This window comes from Balaenoptera borealis (genome assembly GCF_965194805.1).
Source record: "Balaenoptera borealis genome assembly, chromosome: X".
In the NCBI taxonomy this organism is placed as follows: domain Eukaryota; kingdom Metazoa; phylum Chordata; class Mammalia; order Artiodactyla; family Balaenopteridae; genus Balaenoptera; species Balaenoptera borealis.
In genome coordinates, this window is record NC_138881.1 from 25,951,916 (window position 1) to 25,975,780 (window position 23,865).

A 23,865-nucleotide genomic window follows, 5' to 3' on the forward strand; every position below is an offset into this window, starting at 1 on the left:
TGTACAGCAAAGTGAATCAGTTATACGTATACCCACTTTTTTTATTTTTGTTTTCTTAATTTTAATTTTTGGCCGCACCGCGTGGCACACAGGATCTTACTTCCCTGACCAGGAATCGAACCCGTGCACCCTGCATTGGAAGCACAGAGTCTTAACCACTGGACCGCCAGGGAAGTCCCTATCCACTGTTTTTTAGATTCTTTTCCCATATATGTCATTACAGAGTATTGAGTAGAGTTCCCTGTACCATACAGTAGGTTCTTATTAGTTATCTATTTTATATATAGTAGTGTGTATATGCCAATCCCAATCTCCAAATTTATCCGTCCCCCCGTTTCCCCCTTGGTAACCATAAGTTTGTTTTCTACACCTACGACTCTATTTCTGTTTTTTGGTTTTTTACTTTTTCATAACATCTTTATTGGAGTATAATTGCTTTACAATGGTGTGTTAGTTTCTGCTTTATAACAAAGTGAATCAGCTATACGTATACATATATCCCCATATCTCCTCCCTCTTGCGTCTCCCTCCCACCCTACCTATCCCACCCCTCTAGGGGTTCACTAGACACGGAGCTGATCTACCTGTGCTATGCGGCTGCTTCCCACTAGCCATCTATTTTACATTTGGTAGTCAATATATGTCCATGCCACTCTCTCATTTCATCCCAGCTTACCCTTCCCCCTCCCCGTGTCATCAAGTCCATTCTCTACATCTGCGTCTTTATTCCTGTCCTGCCCCGAGGTTCTTCAGAACCTTTTTTTTTTGTTGTTCTAGATTCCATATATATGTGTTAGCATACGGTATTTGTTTTTCTGTTTCTGACTTCACTCTCTATGTCAGACTCTAGGTCCATCCACCTCACTACAAATAATTTTGTTTCTTTTTATGGCTGAGAAATATTCCATTGTATACATGTGCCACATCTTCTTTACCCATTCATCTGTTGCTGGACACTTAGATTGCTTCCATGTCCTGGCTATTGTAAATAGAACTGCAATGAACATTTTGGTACATGACTCTTTTTCAATTATGGTTTTCTCAGGGTATATGCCCAGTAGTGGGATTGCTGGGTCGTACGGTAGTTCTATTCTTAGTTTTTAAGGAACCTCCATACTGTTCTCCATAGTGGCTGTATCAATTTACATTCCCACCAATAGTGCAAGAGGGTTCCCATTTCTCTACACCCTCTCCAGCATTTGTGGTTTGTAGATTTTCTGATGATGGCCATTCTGACTGGTGTGAGGGGATACCTCATAGAAGTTTTGATTTGCATTTCTCTATTAGTTAGTGATGTTGAGCAGCTTTTCTTGTGCTTCTTCGCCATCTATATGTCCTCTTTGGAGAAATGTCTATTTAGGTCTTCTGCCTATTTTGGGATTGGGTTGTTTGTTTTTTTCATATTGAGCTGCATGAGCTGCTTGTATATTTTGGAGATTAATCCTTTGTCAGTTGCTTCATTTGCAAAAATATTCTCCCATTCTGAGAGTTGTCTTTTCGTCTGGTGCATGGTTTCCTCTGCTGTGCAAAAGCCTTTAACTTTCATTAGGTCCCACTTGCTTATTTTGTTTTTATTTCCATTTCTCTAGGAGGTGGGTCAAAAAGGATCTTGCTGTAATGTATGTTATAGAGTGTTCTGCCTGTGTTTTCCTGTAAGGGTTTTATAGTGTCTGGCCTTACATTTAGGTCTTTAATCCATTTTGAGTTTATTTTTGTGTATGGTGTTAGGGAGTGTTCTAATTTCATTCTTTTACATGTAGCTGTCCAGTTTTCCCAGCACCACTTACTGAAGAGGCTGTCTTTTCTCCATTGTATATTCTTGCCTCCTTTATCAAAGATAAGGTGACCATATGTGCATAGGTTTATGTCTGGGCTTTCTATACTGTTCCACTGATCTATATTTCTGTTTTTGTGCCAGTACCATACTGTCTTGATTACTGTAGCTTTGTAGTATAGTCTGAAGTCTGGGAGTCTGATTCCTCCAGCTCCGTTTTTCTTTCTCAAGATTGCTTTGGCTATTCAGGGGTCTTTTGTGTTTCCATACAAATTGTGAAATTTATTGTTCTAGTTCCGTGAAAAATGCCATTGGTAGTTTGATAGGGATTGTATTGAATCTGTAGATTGCTTTAAGTAGTATAGTTATTTTCACAGTGTTGATTCTTCCAATCCAAGAACATGATATATCTCTCCATCTGTTTGTATCATCTTTAATTTCTTTCATCACTGTCTTATAGTTTTCTGCATACAGGTCTTTTGTCTCCTTAGGTAGGTTTATTCCTAGGTATTTTTTTCTTTTTGTTGCAATGATAAATGGGAGTGTTTCCTTAATTTCTCTTTCACATTGTTCATCATTGGTGTATAGGAATGCAAGAGATTTCTGTGCATTAATTCTGTATCCTGCTACTTTACCAAATTCATTGATTAGCTCTAGTAGTTTTCTGGTAGCACCTTTAGGATCCTCTATGTATAGTATCATGTCATCTGCAAACAGTGACAGCTTTACTCCTTCTTTTCCGATTTGGATTCCTTTTATTTCTTTTTCTTCTCTGATTGCTGTGGCTAAAACTTCCAAAACGATGTTGAATAATAGTGGTGAGAGTGGACAACCTTGTCTTGTCCCTGATCTTAGAGGAAATGGTTTCAGTTTTTTACCATTGAGAACGATGTTGGCTGTGGGTTTGTCATATATGGCCTTTATTATGTTGACGAAAGTTCCCTCTGTGCCTACTTTCTGAAGGGTTTTTATCATAAATGGGTGTTGAATTTTGTCAGAAGCTTTTTCTGCATCTATTGAGATCATATGGTTTTTATCCTTCAATTTGTTAATATGGTATATCACATTGACTGATTTGCATATATTGAAGAATCCTTGCATTCCTGGGATAAACCTCTCTTGATCATGGTGTATGATCCTTTTTTTTTTTTTTTTAACATATAGCTTTTTATTTTATTTCAGATGCCTGTGTTGATGATGCAGGTTCTCAGGGAACCCCCCAAACCATAAATGCCTTTCAAGGCTTTTGACAGTCAGGGTAAATTGAACAATTCTCAGTGATGTATTATATAGTAAAATTCATTCCATTTATAAAAGCCAGCACACACCTGCCTAGTAAACAATAAAACTGTCCTCTTCCACATTTGTCTCAAAGCCTTAGTGGAAATCAGGTTGTGGAACTCTGGAAAACACCCAGCTTCTGTGAAGAAATAGAGTGTGATGATCCTTTTAATGTGCTGTTGGATTCTGTCTGCTAGTATTTTGTTCAGGATTTTTGAATCTATGTTCGCCAGTGATATTGGCCTGTAGTTTTCTTTCTTTGTGACATCTTTGTCTGGTTTTGGTATCAGGGTGATGGTGGCCTCGTAGAATGCGTTTGGGAGCAGTCCTCCCTCTGCCGTATTTTGGAAGAGTTTGAGAAGGATAGGTGTTAGCTCTTCTCTAAATGTTTGATAGAATTCGCCTGTGAAGCCATCTGGTCCTTGGCTTTTGTTTGTTGGAAGAGTTTTAATCACAGTCTCAATTTAAGTGCTTGTGATTGGTCTGTTTATATTTCCTATTCCTGGTTCAGTCTCAGAAGGTTGTGCTTTTCTAAGAATTTGTCCATTTCTTCCAGGTTGTCCATTTTACTGGCATTTAGTTGCTTGTAGTAATCTCTCATGATCCTTTGTATTTCTGCAGTGTCAGTTGTTTATTCTCCTTTTTCATTTCTACTTCTACTGATTTGAGTCTTCTCCTTTTTTTTGTTGGTGAGCCTGGCTAATGGTTTATCAATTTTGTTTATCTTCTCAAAGAACCAGCTTTTAGTTTTATTGATCTTTGCTACTGTTTCCTTCATTTCTTTTTCATTTATTTCTGATCTGATCTTTATGATTTCTTTCCTTCTGCTAACTTTGGGGGTTTTTGTTCTTCTTTCTCTAATTGCTTTAGATGTAAGGTTAGGTTGTTTATTTGAGATGTTTCTTGTTTCTTGAGGTAGGATTGTATTGCTATAAACTTCCTCTTAGAACTGCTTTTGCTGCATCCCACAGGTTTTGGGTCATCGTGTTTTCATTGTCATTTGTTTCTAGGTATTTTTGATTTCCTCTTTGATTTCTTCAGTGATCTCTTGGTTATTTGGTAGTGTGTTGTTTAGCCTCCATGTGTTTGTATTTCTTACAGGTTTTTTCCTGTAATTGATATCTAGTCTCATAGCACTGTGGTCGGAAAAGACACTTGATACAATTTCAGTTTTCTTAAATTTACCAAGGCTTGATTTGTGACCCAAGATATGATCTATCCTGGAGAATTTTCCATGAGCATTTGAGAAGAAAGTGTATTCTGTTGTTTTTGGATGGAATATCCTATAAATATCAATTAAGTCCATCTTGTTTAATGTATCATTTAAATCTTGTGTTTCCTTATTTATTTTCATTTTGGATGATCAGTCCATTGGTGAAAGTGGGCTGTTAAAGTCCCCTACTGTGATTGTGTTAGTGTCAATTTCCCCTTTTATGGGTGTTAGCATTTGCCTTATGTATTGAGGTGCTCCTATGTTGGGTGCATAAATATTTACAATTGTTATATCTTCTTGTTGGATTGATCCCTTGATCATTATGTAGTGTCCTTCTTTGTCTCTTGTAATAGTCTTTGTTTTAAAGTCTATTTTGTCTGATATGAGAATTGCTACTGCAGCTTTCTTTTGATTTCATTTGCATGGAATATCTTTTTCCATCCCCTCACTTTCAGTCTGTATGTGTCCCTAGGTCTGAAGTGGGTCTCTTGTGGGCAGCATATATATGGGTCTTGTTTTTGTATCCATTCAGCCAGTCTGTCTTTGGTTGGATCATTTAATCCATTTACATTTAAGGTAGTTATCAATATGTATGTTCCTATTACCATTTTCTTAATTGTTTTGGGTTTGTTATTGTAGGTCTTTTCCTTCTCTTGTGTTTCCTGCCTAGAGAAGTTCCTTTAGCATTTGTTGTAAAGCTGGTTTGGTGGTGCCGAATTCTCTTAGCTTTGCTTGCCTGTAAAGGTTTTAATTTCTCCGTCAAATCTGAATGAGATCCTTGCTGGGTAGGGTAATCTTGGTTGCAGGTTTTTCCCTTTTATCACTTTAAATATATCCTGCCACTCCCTTCTGGCTTGCAGAGTTTCTGCTGAAAGATCAGCTGTTAACCTTATGGGGATTCCCTTGTATGTTAGTTGTTGTTTTTCCCTTGCTGCTTTTAATATGTTTTCTTTATATTTAATTTTTGATAGCTTGATTAATATGTGTCTTGGCGTGTTTCTCCTTGGATTTATCCTGTATGGGACTCTCTGTGCTTCCAGGACTTGATTAACTATTTCCTTTCCCATATTAGGGAAGTTTTCAACTATAATCTCTTCAAATATTTTCTCAGACCCTTTCTTTTTCTCTTCTTCTTCTGGGACCCCTATAATTTGAATGTTGATGCATTTAATGTTGTCCCAGAGGTCTCTGAGACCATCCTCAATTCTTTTCATTCTTTTTTCTTTATTCTGCTCTGCAGTAGTTATTTCCATTATTTTATCTTCCAGGTCACTTATCCATTCTTCTGCCTCAGTTATTCTGCTATTGATTCCTTCTAGAGAATTTTTACTTTCATTTATTGTGTTGTTCATCATTGTTTGTTTGCTCTTTTGTTCTTCTAGGTCCCTTTTAAACGTTTCTTGTATTTTCTCCATTCTATTTCTGAGATTTTGGTCATCTTTACTGTCATTACTCTGAATTCTTTTTCAGGTAGACTGCCTATTTCCTCTTCATTTGTTTAGTCTGGTGGGTTTTTACCTTGCTCCTTCATCTGCTGTGTGTTTCTCTGTCTTCTCATTTTGCTTAACTTACTGTGTTTGGGGTCTCCTTTTCACAGGCTGCAGGTTCGTAGCTCCCTTTTTTTCTTGATGTCTGCCCCCAGTGCCTAAGGTTGGTTCAGTGGGTTGTGTAGGCTTCCTGGTGGAGAGGACTAGTGCCTGTGTTCTGGAGGTTGAGGCTGGATCTTGTCCTTCTGGTGGGCAGGATTGCGTCTGGTGGTGTGTTTTGGGGTGTCTGTGACCTTATTATGATTTTAGGCAGCCTCTCTGCTAATGGGTGGGTTTGTGTTCCTGTCTTGCTAGTTGTTTGGCATAGGGTGTCCAGCACTGTAGCTTGCTGGTCGTTGAGTGGAGCTGGTTCTTAGTGTTGAGATGGAGATCTCTGGGAGAGCTTTCGCCATTTGATGTTACGTGGAGCCGGGACGTCTCTGGTGGACCAGTGTCCTGAACTCGGCTCTCCCACCTCAGAGGCACAGGCCTGACACCCGGCTGGAGCACCAAGACCCTGTCAGGCACATGGCTCTGAAGAAAAGGGAGAAAAAAAAGAATGGAAGAAAAAAGTAAAATAAATTAAAGTTATTAAAATAAAAAAGAAAATTATTTAAAATAAAAAAATTAAAAAGTAATAAAAAAAAATATGGACAGACAGAACCCTAGGACAAATGGTAAAAGCAAAGCTTTACAGACAAAATCACACAAAGAAGCATACACATACACACTCACAAAAAGAGAAAAAGGAAATAAGTATATATATCTATATATAAAAATAAAGGAAGAGAGCAACCAAATCAATAAACAAATCTACCAATGATAATAAACTCTAAATACTAAACTAAGATAAACATAAACCCAGAAACAAATTAGATGCAGAAAGCAAACCCCAAGTCTACAGTTGCTCCCAAAGTCCACTGCCTCAATTTGGGATGATTCGTTGTCTATTCAGGTATTCCACAGATGCAGGGTACATCAAGTTGATTGTGGAGATTTAATCCACTGCTCCTGAGGCTGCTGGGAGAGATTTCCCTTTCTCTTCTTTGTTCACACAGCTCCTGTGTGGTTCAGTTTTGGATTTAGCCCCGCCTCTGCGTGTAGGTCGCCTGAGGGCATGTGTTCCCATTCGGACAGGACGGGGTTAAGGGAGCAGCTGATTAGGGGGCTCTGGCTCACTCAGGCTGGGGGGAGGATACGGGGTGCAGGTACGGAATGCAGGGCGAGCCTGCGGCGGCAGAGGCCAGCATGAGTGACGTTGCAACAGCCTGAGGCGCGCTGTGTATTCTCCCGGGGAAGTTGTCCCTGGGTCACAGGACCCTGGCAGTGGCGGTCTGCACAGGCTCCTGGGAGGGGAGGTGTGGAGAGTGACCTGTGCTTGCACACAGGCTTCTTGGTGGCTGCAGCAGCGGCCTTAGCGTCTCATGCCCGTCTCTGGGGTCCGCGCTGATAGCCGCAGCTCGCGCCCTGTCTCTGGAGCTCCTTTAAGCGGCGCTCTTAATCCCCTCTCCTTGCGGACTCAGAAACAGTGGTCTCTTGCCTGTTCGGCAGCTCCAGACTTTTTCCCGGACTTCCTTCCCGGCTAGCTGTGGTGCACTAGCCCCCTTCAGGCTGTGTTCAGGCAGCCAACCCCAGTCCTCTCCCTGGGATCCGACCGAACCCCGAGCCTCAGCTCCCAGCCCCCACCTGCCCCGGTGGGTGAGCAGACGAGCCTCTCCGGCTGGTGAGTGCTGGTCGGCACCCATCCTCTGTGTGGGAATCTCTCCGCTTTGCCCTCTGCACCCCTGTTGCCGCGCTCTCCTCCACGGCACTGAAGCTCCGCCCCCTCCGCCACCCGCCGTCTCCGCCCGCGAAGGGGCTTCCTAGTGTGTGGAAACCTTTCCTCCTTCACAGCTCCCTCCCACTGGTGCAGATCCCGTTCCTATTCTTTTGTCTCTGTGTTTTCTTTTTTCTTTTGCCCTACCCAGGTACGTGGGGAGTTTCTTGCCTTTTGGGAGGTCTGAGGTCTGCTGCCAGCGTTCAGTAGGTGTTCTGTAGGAGTTGTTCCACATGTAGACGTACTTCTGATGTATTTGTGGGGAGGAAGGTGATCTCCGCGTCTTACTCCTTCGCCGTCTTGAATGTCTCCCCAAGGATGGTTCCTATTAGGAAAACTTCCGGCTCAAAATTCAGCTTTCTTGGGTCCTTAAACTAGCAGTGGAGACTCTCCAGGCTTCTGTTTCTTTATCTTTTGGTGAGACGCAGTCCTCTCCAATAGTCCAGAGATGGCTTCTTTTGAATTAGAACCCACCTCAGGTCCAGCGCAGACGTAGCTGACTGCGACCAGACTTTCTCTATTTCTGTTTTGTAAATAAATTCATTTGTGCCATTTTTTTTAGATTCTGCATATGTGATATCATATGATATTTGCCTTTCTCTGTCTGACTTACTTCACTCAGTATGACAATCTCTAGGTCCATCCGTGTCGCTGCAAATGGCATTATTTCATTCTTTTTTATGGCTGAGTATGAATTTACCAATTCTAGCATAATTATGACCAGGCTTGACTTCTTTCTTGACCTAAATCTTCCTTTATTTTATTTTCCTAGATAAAATCTAGATAAAAATGTCTATTGAACAGTTTTTCAAACCAAACTTTTATATAATATAAAATTTTTTTTCTAGCATATGAAAAATATACAAATGGTTTAACAGAACCAAGCATTGTTTAGCTGGCTGACAAGATAGAGCCCTGTGGAATAAGCCATGATACCATACATTAATTATCAGTAGAGTTTTTATCCCTCTCTCCCTCTCTCCCTTTTTGAGTGAAGTAAATACACTGCCTTGACAGCAGTTGCTTTTCGTTCACACCAGGCCACCATATTTATTCTGCTTCATTACAGAAACTCCACTTACTGTATGAAAGTATCCATCTCACTGACAGTGGGTGAAAATGACACTGGACTGTGCTACAATTCCAAGATGAAGTACTTTGATAAAGCTGAACTTAGCAAAAGCAAGGAAATTTCGTGCCGTGACATAGAAGATTTTTTACTACCATCCAGAGAACCTGAAATCCTATGGTATAAGGTATGGAGTATGGATGATTTTATCGCTTTTAAATAGATTAATGTGTACCTTATTCTAGGGCAAGTTGGATAAAAACATTTAAATAGGTGTGATATAGTTCAGTTCTGCCTTCCTAAGACACTACAGCAAGTTGTGCTGGTCATTATAAGTTTTTAAACCAGGGGCTTTGATAACCCTAGTCAATATTTGTATTGTTAGTCCATTGTAATAAGCTACTGTGTTAATGTTTATATCTAGTTTATGCTGATAATCCTATCAAGTCTATTATAATCTGTGTTGATAATTTCAGGAACTAAAATGCCTTAAGCATTCATTTCAAACTCTTCACATATATAAGCAGTCCAAAATGTCCCCAAACAAGGAGAAAAAGGATTGACTTGCTTCTGTGATAAAATGGTACACTAGTTTTATTGAAATATTCTGTTTAATGGAAGTATCTTTGTGCATATCCTAATCCCTTTTGTATAAAAGCATACATGTTTTTAAAAATCTGATGAAAATGTATACGATTATAAAAATAGTGTTAGATTAACTTCTTTTCAAAAACCAGAAGCAACTTTAGGCTTAAGCAGAATAATCAGACACTGTTCTTCCTGTCACATCATTGACTTTGACTGAATTTCAAGATTTGAACATGTTCTTCAACTTATTTATATCATAAAAGATACTTTTGTTATTGAACATACCCAAGAAAATACAATATAGATGCTATGAACATTTGTCTGGAATATGTTTTCCATGATTTAAAGATACCTGGTGTAAACTTTTGCTTTGTCCAACTAACTGGAAATAGGAATTTAGGAAGCCGGATCTTTTAGTAACTAGATTCACAAATGTCAGTATACAGAATATGAGCCCTCAGGACTGATAACGAATTCAAAACTTGTTAGAAATGAAACAGGAAATACATCTTTAACATTTTTAAAGGATTTTTCCAAAATTAGTAATGCCCTTCTTTGAATGACTTGCTTTTGATTCTTGACAATAAACAATGGAGTATTCAGAACATCAAGGGAACTGTTGAAATATTTTTCTACTTTTCCCTTGAATTTCTGTATTAGACAGTATTAAATAGCCCTTAAATATTAGCCCCACTATTTCTGTTCCTGTGCATGTGAGCTTTATTTACTTTTTAAGTTTTTTAATTATATATTTCTCCCCCTGATTTTCTGTGGTTTGCCTGCTTTCCACAGGAGGATTCTAAGCAAGCCCTGATGATTTCCTCAAAGGGGAGAGGTATTAGGGGAGTTTGACCCAAGGTCATCAAGTACAAATATTTTTCTAGTACTCATATGTGTACATTCAACTTCTAAATATGCAATTTCTTTGTTGTTTGCCAATAAGTTGATCTTAAGAGTCATGCACTTTTTCTCACTTTTTGCAAATAGTATCTCAAAATTTGCTGAAACAGTAGAGACCACACACACACACACACACACACACACACACAGAGTCACATACTCAGTTTTTTAAATGGCTGGCCTCATATTGGTCCTTTAGTCATGCTTCCACCATCTCCCCAGTCATTGTGACCTTATGCTATAAAGACCATAATTAGTGAAGTGATGGGTGGAGATGCAGTATATGTGGAATTTAAAAGTCTTGTAACAATTCAGATTATGTTTCCATAGTCAAGGGAATATGTATTGCATACATTTAGTGTATAATTTATGCAACTATGACAGTTTGTACAACTAATATGAGGATATTAAGTGTATATTTTGGACTGAAATAACCAGATAATTGTCCCCCAATTATACACAGGCATTGAGACACATAATCAAAATAATGGTCTGCATAAATTTGATTTGGCAATAAATTTTTAACAAAATAATACTGCCTCTGAATAGTGTTAAAAGGTTTAAAGCTGTTTTATCCTCATTCCATTAATTTCTAATCTGGCTAGAGAAAATGGACTTCTGTTTGGCAAAAACAGAAATCTCCTGAGTCAACATCATTATAATCCAAAGCTTAAAGCAGAGACCATAATTTGGTAGACTGTGAGACTATAAAGACCTTGCATATAAATAATGGCCATTTCTTCCATGGACTGTAGAATATATATACTATGAAAAGATTGAGTTATTTCTAAATGCAGCATTAAAAGATTTAAAATATTGAACTAAAGCATTTTTCTCTATAGAATTAGTTTTTCTGCTTTCCACTAAAAAATTCATTTTATATTTTATGTTATCAGTATCAAAGTAGTTAATTTCATATAATCATCAAATGCAGACTATATGCTTCTAAAAATGATGTCAGGAGTAATCTTAATAAATGTCCCTTTTCTTATATCTAATAAATCAATACATATCTGATTTAGAGACACTAAAGTTAGACGTTAATAAAGTGACTCTTGCTAAAAGTGCTTTTTTCAAGTTGAGGTACCTGATTTCCCAGAGATATAGAGAAGTTTTGAAAATCTTTAGCATTAATTCAAAACTCTAGCTCTTTTAAAATCTAACTTTAGAAGCTTTTAGTTTAGTTATTTTAAATACTTTATTTTTAAGTTACTATATGTACTATAAAAATTTTGTGTTCTTCACGTAGGAATGTAGGACAAAAACATGGAGGCCAAGTATTGTATTCAAAAGAGATACCCTGCTTATAAGGGAAGTCAGAGAAGACGACATTGGAAATTATACGTGTGAATTAAAATATGGAGGCTTTGTTGTGAGAAGAACTACTGAACTAACTGTTACAGGTAAGCACAGTCTTCAATATTTCATTTGCAAGTAATGAAACTAACATTTGAAGTTTCATTTTTTGTGCTGCATATTGATTTTTTTTCAAATCTTTGCAATGAAGGAAGTGCTTAACCAAATGCTAAGTGGATTCCTATAGGTGAAATTTATTCCTCCTTGCTTTCAAATCATGTTACCCTGAAATGCATTTGAAAGGTTAAAGAAAATAGGTTTAGGGGATTATAGAAATGTTAGCTTTTGAAAGTACTTGAAATAATGAGTTTACAGTTTCGGAAAATTATGCTTATATTTTGTAGCGGTATAATTTTTGGAAACACTTCCTAGAATGTTGAAATGGAATATATGAAATCTACCTCTGTCTTCCTGTCTTGCTCCAAATTAGAAAAATTACGTTTTTATTCATTTATCACTCTATGAACCTGATATATGTGTTCTCATGAACTTGAATATAACAAAATTTCAGATGCAATAATTGAATAATTATGTGAGGTGCATTGCATGGACTCATTCCCATACCTGGTTGCTAAGGTAGAAGGGCATGAGAACAAGGTTCAGAACACTGTCTGTAATCATGAATCTACAGCTCACTAGTCACATGACTTTATTTTAATCACCACAACCTTCAAAATATCACTTTCCTCGTGTATAAAATTGTGATGGTAAAGTTTGCCTTGTTTATTTCATAGCATTTTTGCAAGAATTGAATGAGGCGAGCTAATACTTATGAAATCAACTTGCAAAACATAGAATTATATCCAAATATGCATGGTTTTTGTCATGTTAAATGATGTCATGTTAAATATTGTATTCATTCCCTGTTTCATGTTATTGAATACTTCTCTCAAAGTGGTTCCAACACAAAAAAGGGGGGGGAATCAAGATCAATGCTTTAGGCAGTTAAAGACATTATTCTCATCTTATTAAGAGAGATTCTTCTTGGTGACATTCTTTGTACAATCTTTATTTTTTTTTAAATTTTTGTCCCACTGCATGGCAAGCGGGATCTTAATTCCCTGACCAGGGATCAAACCTGCATCCCCTGCAGTGGAAGCGTGGGGTCTTAACCTCTGGACCACCAGGGAAGTCCCTGTACAATCATTTTTATGAAACATATATATAAAAGTAAGAAAAGGATATCAGATACTTTAAAGAGATTTCCATTTGTTCATTGATTCACTTAAAATAGTTTTCCTGTATATGAAAATTGTTTTGTGGTAGTCACCTTCATCTTATAATAATCATCTTTAAATCTTGAAATTATGATATAATATAGTTTGACTTAAAAACAAAATCTGATTTCATGAAATTCATTTGATGGATAGTAATTATTCAGATTGAAAGGAAATTTAGTTAAATAAGTAAGATACTCTTTGGTAATGCCTTTGATAGATATTAGACCCAGTAAATAACTGACAATAGCAATACATGGTACACTTGAATAGTAAACACACATTTAATCATGTATTACGTACCTATGATGTACACATGTATGATTTGCACTAGTTTTGTTTTCAGCTTTGTTGTGTGTAATAGGTCTTTGTGTAGAAAATTAAAATTAACACTTTTATCACTTTACCTCCCTGTTTAATGGAACAGTGAAAAACATAACTATCTGTACTTGGGTTTTCTTTACAATAAATATTGAATATTTTATTATTTCTTTTTTGCTCTTAATCTATACTGAAGTAGCTTTTCAAGGAGTAGGTACTGAGACAAAGGAATTAAAAAATAATGAAAATAATGAAAAAATATCTATTCTGTAAAGAAAATAGAATGAACTTCTAGTCTTTATTCTTTGGAGTGTAGAGCTAATTCTTGGTAAGCACATCTTTCCCCTTTCTAGAAACGCTAGGTTACTAAAACACTGTCTAGTAAGAGGTGATTGGAAAACAGTCTCCTAGAGACTGGAAACTGGGTCCCAAATGGTAAAATCATGTAAGCGAGGCTATTTTGTACAATCAGTAATAGAATTGTTTTCTCGTAAATGCTACCCAGGGCTATTATATTTTTGTACATTCATTTTCTCCAAAAAATATCTCCTTTTCTTTATGCAAAAAGGAGGAATAATTATTTCTTGATATCCAAAAGGAAGTTAGTGAAAGTTTTAATGAAAGTTTACATTCAACTGAATATTATGAATACCTCTAACTTAAGTAGCTCTACCTGTGACATTGATTTGGGGAAATAAAGTATAAAGCAAAATTTGATTATATATGAAATTTTGGTTGAATCATAGAGCTGCATATCCCATAGTTAAAAATAATATGTATTAAAATGCATTTTAGGTTTTAACAAGAAGTCTGTTGACAAGATATATTTATGCATAACATTGCTTTAAATAGTGTTACACTATAGCTCATTTCCTTTGGCTGTGGCCAAATTAAAGAGCAGTTCTTAGAACCCAAGTTAAACTCTGAGTAAAGCAATGAAGGTGGGCATTTTCTCTGAGCAGTAATTAATCCCTGCTTTGTATCTTGGTTTTCTGCATATCATGATCATATTATACTTAATGTAAATCTTATGCAAAGCATGATATCATTTAGTTTTAGTGGATCTGCCTTAGCTGATAATATATATTTTGAAGTGTGTTAGAATGTTTCTTTAAAATAAAACAAAAAAGAGTCCAATACGTGAAGAGAAAAGAAAATTTCTGGATAAATAAAGTGGCATCATACAGGCCATATTGTAAGCTTTTATGGGAGATCTTTGGTTTATTAAAAGTATATGTGTCTACTAACTGAAGTAGTGGTTCAGGAAAACAGATCACAGTGAAAGAAACAATAAACCTGCTTGACACTTTTGGTATACTTTAAACATTTTTTTTAATAGATCTTTATTGGAGTATAATTGCTTCACAATACTGTGTTAGTTTCTGTTGTACAACAAAGTGAATCAACCGTATGCATACATATGTCCCCATATCCCCTCCCTCCCATTCTCCCTATCCTACCCTTCTAGGTCATCACAAAGCACTGAGCTGATCTTCCTGTGCTATGCTGCTGCTTCCCACCAGCCAACTATTTTATATTCGGTAGTGTATATATGTCGATGCTACTCTCACTTTGCCCCAGCTTCCCCTTCCCACCCCGTGTCCTCAAGTCCATTCTCTATGTCTACATCTTTATTCCTGCCCTGCAACTAGGTTCATCACTACCATTTTTTTTTTTAGATTCCATATGTATGTGTTAGCATACGGTATTTGTTTTTCTCTTTCTGACTTACTTCACTCTGTATGTCAGACGCTATGTCCATCCACCTCACTACAAATAACTCAATTTCATTTCTTTATATGGCTGAGTAATATTCCATTGTATATACATGCCACATCTTCTTTATCCATTCATCTGTCGATGGACACTTAGGTTGCTTCCGTGCCCTGGCTATTGTAAATAGTGCTGCAATGAACATTGGGGTGCATGTGTCTTTTTGAATTATGGTTTTCTCAGGGTATATGCCCAGTAGTGGGATTGCTGGGTCGTATGGTAGTTCTATTTTTAGTTTTTTAAGGAACCCCCATACTGTTTTCCATAGTGGTTGTATCAATTTACATTCCCACCAACAGTGCAGGAGGGTTCTCTTTTCACCACACCCTTTCCAGTATTTACTGTTTCTAGATTTTTTGATAATGGCCATTCTGACCGGTGTGAGGTGATACCTCTTTGTCTGCATTGGGTCTTCATTGCTGTGCACGGGCTTTCTCTAGTTGTGGCAAGCGGGGTCTTCTCTTCCTTGCCGTGCGTGGGCTTCTCATTGTGGTGGCTTCTCTTGTTGCGGAGCACGGGCTCTAGGCGTGTGGGCTTCAGTAGTTGTGGCACGCATGTTCAGTAGTTGTGGCTCGCAGGCTCTAGAGCGCAGGCTCAGTAGTTGTGGCACACGGGCTTAGTTGCTCTGCGGCATGTGGGATCTTCCTGGACTAGGGCTCGAACCCATGTCCCCTGCATTGGCAGGCAGATTCTTAAAAACGGTGCCACCAGGGAAGCCACAGTGAAAGAAACAGTAAATCTGCTTGACACTTTTGGTATACTTTAAACGTTTTTTAAAAATTAAACATAAGATGTTTCAGCATCGTTTGTAGCCTCTACCCTCTTCTCTACGCCTCAGCCACACTGTTTTACTGATCTTCTCCAAATATCCTCCTTCTGGACCCTTACTCCTGGTGTGCTCTCTCTGGAATGTTTTTTCTTCCACGTTGTCACAGAGCTGACTTACTCTTTCTTCGAGGCACAGCTAAAATGTTACCTCTACCACATTGCATTATAACTATTTGTTGCCACTCCTGGTTTTTCACAAGAACATGAATTTTTCAGAGTCAAGGGCAATGTCTCTTTTTTTATAAACATTTTACTTTAGAATAGTTTTACATTTACAGAAAAAATAAAAAGGATAATAGGGAGAGATCCCATATTCCCCACACCCAGTTTCCCCTATTATTAACATCTAACTTTAGTATGGTACACTTGTTACAATTAATGAACTAATGTTGCTATATTATTATTAACTAAAGTCCATATTTTATTCAGATTTCCTTAATTTTTACCTAATGTCCTTTTTCTGTTCCAGGATCCCATTTAGGATAGCACATAACACTGAGTTGTTTTGTTTCCTTAGGCTCCTTTTAGCTGTTACTGTTACTGACTTCCCTTGTTTTTGATAATCTTGACAATTTTAACAAGTACTTATTTTGTAGAATGTCCTTCAACTGTGATTTGTTTGATGTTTTTCTTATGATTAGACTTGAGTTATATATTCCTGGAAGACCATAGAGGTAAAAATCACAACATATCGTACTATCAACATGGCGTCACTGTTGATGTTGACATTCATCACTTGGTAGTATTAGTCACTTCTTGGTCAGATTTTGCCACTGTAAACTTACTCTTTTTTACAGCTTTCCCTACTCTACTCTTTGGAAGGAAGTCACTATCTGTAGTCCACACTTAAGGAGTGAGGAGTTATGCCCCTACCTCTTTGATGTCAGAGTATATGCTTAAATTATTTGGAATTCTTCTGCATGGGACATATATCTATTTTCCTACATTTATCTACTTATTCAATCATTGTCTATATCAGTATGGACTCATGAATATTTCTTTTATACTTTGGTTTGTATCCACCATCACCTTATTTATTTTGTTGTTCAAATTGTTCCAACTTTGGCCCTTTGGAGCGCTTTTAGTTGTGTGTGTGTGTGTGTATGTGTTTGAGTATTTCTTTATTTTCAGACCCTACAAGGTGCTCCAGGATCACCTTATGTATTTCCTGGCCTAGTCCTGCAGTCAGCTATTTCTTCCGAAGAGTCCTTTTTCCTTTTGTTGGAGAATGGTGCTAGAAACTAAGATCTGGGCATTGGGAGTACTCATTGCTAATCAAGTATAGTTGCTTCTAAGACCTGTCAGTTGACAGAGCAAGGAAATATGAGTATACTAACCCAGGTATATACACATATCTAGAAATATTTCTGTATGTAACCATTTGTATCTATATTGAACTAAACATGAGTTCATACTTATGTCTCTAACTCTAATCCATTACCATAGGGATCATTCTGGCCTCTTCCTTTGGCTTATGTGTAACCTCCTGTCCAATAGTGAGAAACCTGGTTACCACCATCTGCCATCTATTTCCTTAATTGTTTATTTCCAAATAGGTGTGCAGTGGGATCAAAGTTGTTGACCTGTACTCCTATGAGAAACAATTTTATAGACTAGAGTACATTGCTTATATACAGTTTCTTTTGACTTTAGTCTTACAGACTCCACCCATTTCCAAAGTTACTTAGGTCAGCACCTTTTCCTCCCATCTCCTTCAGTGAGGTTGTAATATATTGATAGTTAGGTTGTTTTATCACATTCTGCATTCCCTCTGGAGATCTTCCATCCTCCTAAATAATGTCTTTAAAATTTTGTGTATATTAAGGTTTGTAGGGGAGGAAAAATAATTTTCTGTCTACCCTTCAGAGTTCTTGGCTAAGACCCCCTGTAATAAAAGACAGATTAACAAGAGAAAAACAAACAGAAGTTTATTAAGATGTATATGTCACATGTACCTGGAAGATACCCAGGGAAACTTAGTACCTCGCCAAGATGGCCAAAGCCACTCCCTTAAATATCATCTTCAGCTAAAGACAAAAGAAAGGTTTTTTTGGTTGGGGGAGGGGGAGAAAGGCCAGTTATGGGGGGTTACCAGGAAAAGCACAGTAAACAAGGGTAAGTCTAAATCTAAATCTAAATGCCTTCTCCATTGGTAAGAGTTTCTGGAGGTTTAGTCATTTTTCTCTTCCTGGTACAGAGAGGGAGACACCCTTACATAAATGAAGATTTTTTTATAAGTGTAAATTCCCCTTACAAAAGGGTAACTCTTAGTTTATTTTCAGAGCTTCTCCTGTGTCTGCAGTTTCTCAAAATAACCAGCTCAAAATAATCTTTATATCAAAGAGGCATATTTTGGGGTGGCACATTCTGCTACCCTTTATTCCCACCTTTGAAACTTCCCCAGTAAGTTTTATAGTCTAGAATCTGAGTTGGTAGATGGCTTCATATCACAATGAACCATTCTTAGTCCTGAGAATAGGTTAGTTCAGTTAAGGAGTTGTCTTATTTCGGGAGGCAGTTTTTCAGGTGAGCTCCCAAAGTTAAGCCTATATGGTGCAAGCCATCAGGGATTTATTAAGAGACATTTCTATAGAAACACAAGAAAAACAAAGGTTAATGATTGGAGCAGAATATAAGCCCAGTTTCTGAGTCCTGAAGGCAGCTGGTTAAGAAGATTTCTAGATGTTGGGCTCAAAGAATCTTTTGTGTTTTTGCTGTAAAATATAACAAAATTTACCGTTTTAGCCATTTTTAGTTATACATTTCACTGGCATTAACTGCATTCACATTGTGTGCAATGATAACCACCATCTACCTCTAGAACTTTTTCATCTTTCCAAACCGAAACTCTGTACCCATTAAACCGTAACTCCCCATTCCCTTCTCCCACCAATCCCTGGCAACCACCCCTCTATTTTCTGTATCTATAAATTAGACCATTCTAGGTACCTCAAATAAGTGGAATTATACAATATTTGTCTTTTTGTGTATGGTTTATTTCATTTAGCATATTGTCTTTAAGGTTCATTCATGATAGCTCCTCATTTCCTTCTGTTACTGAATGATATTCCGCTGTGTGGCTGTACCATAGTTTGTCCATTCATCTTTTGAATGGTGCATCTTGGGTGCTTCCATTTTTTGGAGATTATGAATAAAACTATTATATACATTATTGTGCAGGTCTTTCTGTTGATATAAGTTTTCAAATTAGTTGAAAAAATACCTAGGAATATAATTTTTAGAGTATATGGTAAGATTATATTTAGGTTTGTGAGAAGCTGCAAAACTGTCTTCTAAAGTAGCTGTACCATTTTGCATTTCCATCAACAATGAATGAAGAATTCTAGTGATCTGTATCCTTCCACCAATTCTGTTGTTTGAATTTTAACATTCCAGTAGTTCTGTAGTGGTATCTCACTGTTTTTCAATTGCCAATTCCCTAATTATAAATTATTTTGACCATCTTTTTATATGCTATTTGCATTTAATATATCTTCTTTGATCTGTGTCTGTTCAGATATATAGCCCCCTTTTTAAATGGGATGTTTGTTTTTCCATTGCTCAGTTTTAAGAATTCTTTGTATACTTTTGATACAACTCTCTCATCAGATGTATGTTTTGCGAATATTTTCTCCCATCCTGTAACTTTTCTTTTGATTTTCCTTAACAATGATTTTCACAGAGCAGAGGTTTAGGGTTTTATTTTAGAGTTTTCTTTTTCCCTAAAACATAGACTTAATTCTATAAATTTCTTCTAAACACTACTTTTGCTGCATCCCACAAATTTTATAAGTTACGTTTTCATATAGTTCAAAATATTTTTAAATTTCTCTTGTGAAGTATTCTTTGACCCATGTGTTATTTAGAAATGTGTTAATTTCTAGACATGTGGTGATTTTCCCAGCTATTTTTCTCCTATTGACTTCTAGTTTATTTTCAGTGATCTGAGCACACACTTTGTGTGATTTCTATTTTTTAAATATTGTTAAAGTGTATTTTATGATCCAGAATGTGATCTTTCATGGTGAATGTCCCATGAGAGGAATGTATATTTTGCTGTTGTCAGATGGTGAATTCTATAAATGTCAATTAAATCAAGTTTACTTACAGTGTTTTTCAAATCAACTGTATCCTTACTGATTTTCTGCTTGCTTGATATTGCAATTACTGAAAGTAGAGTGTTAAAATTTCCAAAAATAGTAGTGGATGTTTCTGTTTATCCTTTCAATTCTCTAAGTTTTTGCCTCACAATTTTGATGCTCTGTTGTTAGGTGCATATGTGTTTAGGGTTATTATGTCTTCTTGCAGAATTGATCTCTTTGTCATTATGTAATATCCCTCTTTATTCATATTCTCCTTGTTCTGAAGTCAGCGTTATCTGAAATTAATATACCTAGCTTTCTTTTGATTAGTGTTAGTGTGGTATAGCTTTCTTCATCCCTTCACTTTTAACCTATCTGGTTCTTTGTTTTTAAAGTGGGTTTCTTGCAGACAACATGGTTCGATCTTAATTTTTTTAATCCACTTTGACTTTCTCTATGTTTTAACTGATGTAGTTAGACCACTTACATTTAAAGTGATTATTGAGGGGATTCCTTGGCGGTCCAGTGGTTAGGACTCCACGCTTCCACTGCTGGGGGCCCGGGTTCAATCCCTGGTCAGGGAATACCACAAGCCACATGAAGTGGCCAAAAAAAAAAATTAAGAAAAATAAAGTGATTTTTGAAATTGTTGGACTAATGTATTTGTCAGTGGCCAAAAACAAAAAGTTAAAAAGTAAAATGATCATTGAAATTGTTGGATTAATAAGTTTGTCAGTGTTTTCAGTTCATTGAACTTATTCTTTGTTTTCCCTCTCTCTTCTGCTTTCTCTGGTTTTAATTGAACAATTTATATGGTTCTACTTTGTCTCTCCTTTCTTATTATCAATTTTACTTCTTTTAAAAAAAATTTTAGTGGTTGCCGTGGATATTTCAATACTTTTTTTAAAAACCAATCTCAGCCCACCTTCGTAAAACACTATGCTACTTTGTGTGTAGTGCAGGTACCTTATTACAAAGTATTCTCAGTTCTTCCCTCTCATCCCTTATAACATTGCTGTCATTCATTTCACTTATCTGTATGTTATAACGTCCAATACATTCTTTTTATTTATTTTTTTACTTTTAAAATTTTATTTATTTATTTATTTTTGGCCGTGCCGCAGTGGTTTGCGGGATCTTAGTTCCCTGGCCAGGGATCGAACCTGTGCCCCCTGCAGTGGAAGCACAGAGTCATCCAATATATTCTTATTATTACTTTAGACAAATAGTTATCTTTTAGATCAATTTTTAATAAGGTAAATAAAATATTTTATTTTACCCTCATTTACTCCTTCTCTGACACTTATCTTCTTTATGTTGATTCACATTTCTGACATATATATTTTCCTTCTGCCTGCATCACTTATGTTAACATTTCTTGCAGTAAAGGTCTGGTGGTGATAAATTCCCTGTTTTTGTTTGTTCTAGAATGCCTTTATTTTTCACCACGTTAAATGTTCCACTCCCCTCTCTTCTTTCTTGAATGTTTTTTGAAAAGAGGTTCACTCTGATTCTTACCCTTGTTCCTTTATAGATACGGCATTTTTCCTATGATTTTTCAAGATTTTCTATTTGTCTGTGCTTTCTTTCCTGAAATTTGAATATATCTAGATGTAGTGATTTTTGTTATTTATCCTGCTTGGTGTTTTCTGGGCTTCATGGGTTTCTTATTTGGTGTCTGTCATTAATTTTGGAAATTCCATGGCCATTATTATTTCAAATATTTCTTTTTTGGTCCAGTTTTTCTTTCTTATTCCTTTTCTTCCTTCTCCTGCCTGTGGAAGTTATCCCATAGTGCTTGGATGTTCTGTTCCATTTTTTTTTTTTTCATTCTTTTTTTCTTTTCACATTTTGGTTTATGAAATTTCTATTGACCTATTGACCTATTTCTATTGACCTATTTTAACTAAGTCTTTCCTTGGCTGTGTCCAGTACACTGATGGGCCCATCATAGACAGCCTTCATTTCTGTTACAGTGTTTTAATTCCTAGCTTTTCCTTTTGATTCCTGCTAAGAATTTCCATTTCTGTGCTTAAATTATCCATCTGTTTTTGCATGTTATCTTTTTTTCCATTAGAGCACTTAAGATATTAAACATAATTATTTTAAATTCCCTGTCCGATAATGTCAATATCTGTGTCATATCTGGGTTTGGTTTTGATGGTTGCTGACACAGTTTCTGGCTCCAGTGTCTTCTCCAAATAAGCAAATCTCAGCTGTGACTCTCTGGATTCACCTGTGTTTCCAAATTTTGGAGTGGTGGTTTGCCTTGAAACATCAGGTCTCTTAGAGGTCTAAGAAAAGCTTTTGGTTTTCAGTTTTTTCAGCTTCTTCTTGTTGTAGCAATGGGAGGGATGACTTCTAAGCTATTTACTTGGGGAAGCTGAAACCAAAAGCAGCGATGTCATTTCTGTCTTGGGGTTCTCAAACCCAGTGAGAATCTAGCATGTCTGACCCATAGTAGTCACTAAACAGATGTATATTCTTGAATGAATTAATTCGGTATCATGGGCATATTCCTCTTTAAATCAATTGCTCTTAAATTGTGTTTACAATTGAGCAGAATGATACCTTGTCACCCCAAAAGTATAAAAAATAGTGGAGGAATAACTCCCTCGAACCAGATCCCATACTCCACTTTTGCTAACACTACTGAGTATTACATCAACCCTTTTATTTCCTACATTGTATTGTTGCTTTGTAGTGAACTTTAAGTCAAATAACTTCATCTCCCATATATCAATTGTTAACTCAAGTGCCTACCTACGGTTGAAGTTTTAGGTATAAACATAGGACTGAATTTTCCTATTAAGATTGCTTCATGCTCATTTTTAACATGTCTTCCAGTTTATCAAGTTGTTTTCAATTCTTGATTGTGTATTCTACTATATTAGCTTCTCTTTCTGGACAAGTGTCAATAAATTTTGACCCAGATGATATTGCTGTTTTGATTGAAATCATTGTTTAAAGTGTTCTATGCAAAAAAGTCCTAAATAAAGCTGTGTAGCATTCTGTTATACTCCTCTTTTCTTTTTTTTTTTTTTTCCATTAATGTACCTCTCTTTAGGTACAGTTTTTTTATGCTACTAAGAAATCCATAACCCAGCCCATATTTCTTCACTTGTTTCTTTTCATTTAATAGTCAAATATAACAAAGTACATAAAATATAAATATGCAGCTACTTAGTGTATTATCAAATGAACCCACCTAGGTGAAGAAATAGAACATTACAGGCAGGACTTCCCTTGTGGCACAGTGGTTAAGAATCCGCCTGCCAGTGCAGGGGATACGGGTTCGACCCCTGGTCCAGGAAGATCCCACATGCCACAGAGCAACTAAGCCCGTGCGCCACAACTACTGAGCCTGCGCTCTAGAGCCCGCGAGCCACAACTACTGAGCCCACGCACCACAACTACTGAAGCTCGCACGCCTAGAGCCCATGCTCTGCAACAAGAGAAGCCACCGCAATGAGAAGCAAATAAGTAAGTAAATAAATAAGAACATTACAGGTATCACAGACGTTCTCCACATACCCTTCTTGAATATAAACTCCTTCTTCCCTGCTAGTGATTATGTTAGTGCCCTCATGACTTTTATGTTGTTTTCTTGTCTTTTTTAAAAAGTTACGCTAGTGGATAGTGCATACCTAAGCAATATAGCTAACATTTTGCCTGTTTTTGAAACTTATAAATTTGGACCCACACACCGTGTATTCTATTGTGTCTGGTTTTTTCAACTCCAGTTTCTGTTTTAAAAGTTCATTTATGTTATTCCATTTAGCTGCAGTTTATTTATTACTTTTATACTATAGTATTCTATTCTGTGAATGTCTCACAGTTTGTTTACAGACAATTGGGATTGTTTTGATTTTTTTGCTAATGTACATAATATTGCCATTAACCATCTTGCAAGCACACACACACAAACACACGTTTTTCATTGTACATATAAGTAGGAATTTATGGAGGATTTAACCTAGGAGTGGATTTGTTTATTCACAGTATGTGTATTTTCAAATTTAGTAGATATTGTTTAGGCTGCTTTGGGCCACGGGCCTACCCGAACCAAATGGACTGAGAGAAGGAGGGGAGTAGTAATCCAAAGGAAGTTTGAGGTGCCA

At 36.7% G+C, this 23,865-nt stretch overlaps 1 protein-coding gene across 1 annotated transcript in view; it reads left to right on the top strand.

Annotated features, from left to right (window-relative positions):
• The window catches only part of IL1RAPL1 (interleukin 1 receptor accessory protein like 1), a 660,460-nt gene that overhangs the window by 81,442 nt on the left and 555,153 nt on the right, over positions 1-23,865 (top strand). Inside the window, exons 2-3 of the mRNA XM_082378177.1 lie at positions 8,680-8,866; positions 11,417-11,570. Coding sequence (XP_082234303.1) covers positions 8,680-8,866; positions 11,417-11,570 — 341 coding nt within the window. The remainder of the gene's footprint in view (positions 1-8,679; positions 8,867-11,416; positions 11,571-23,865) is intronic.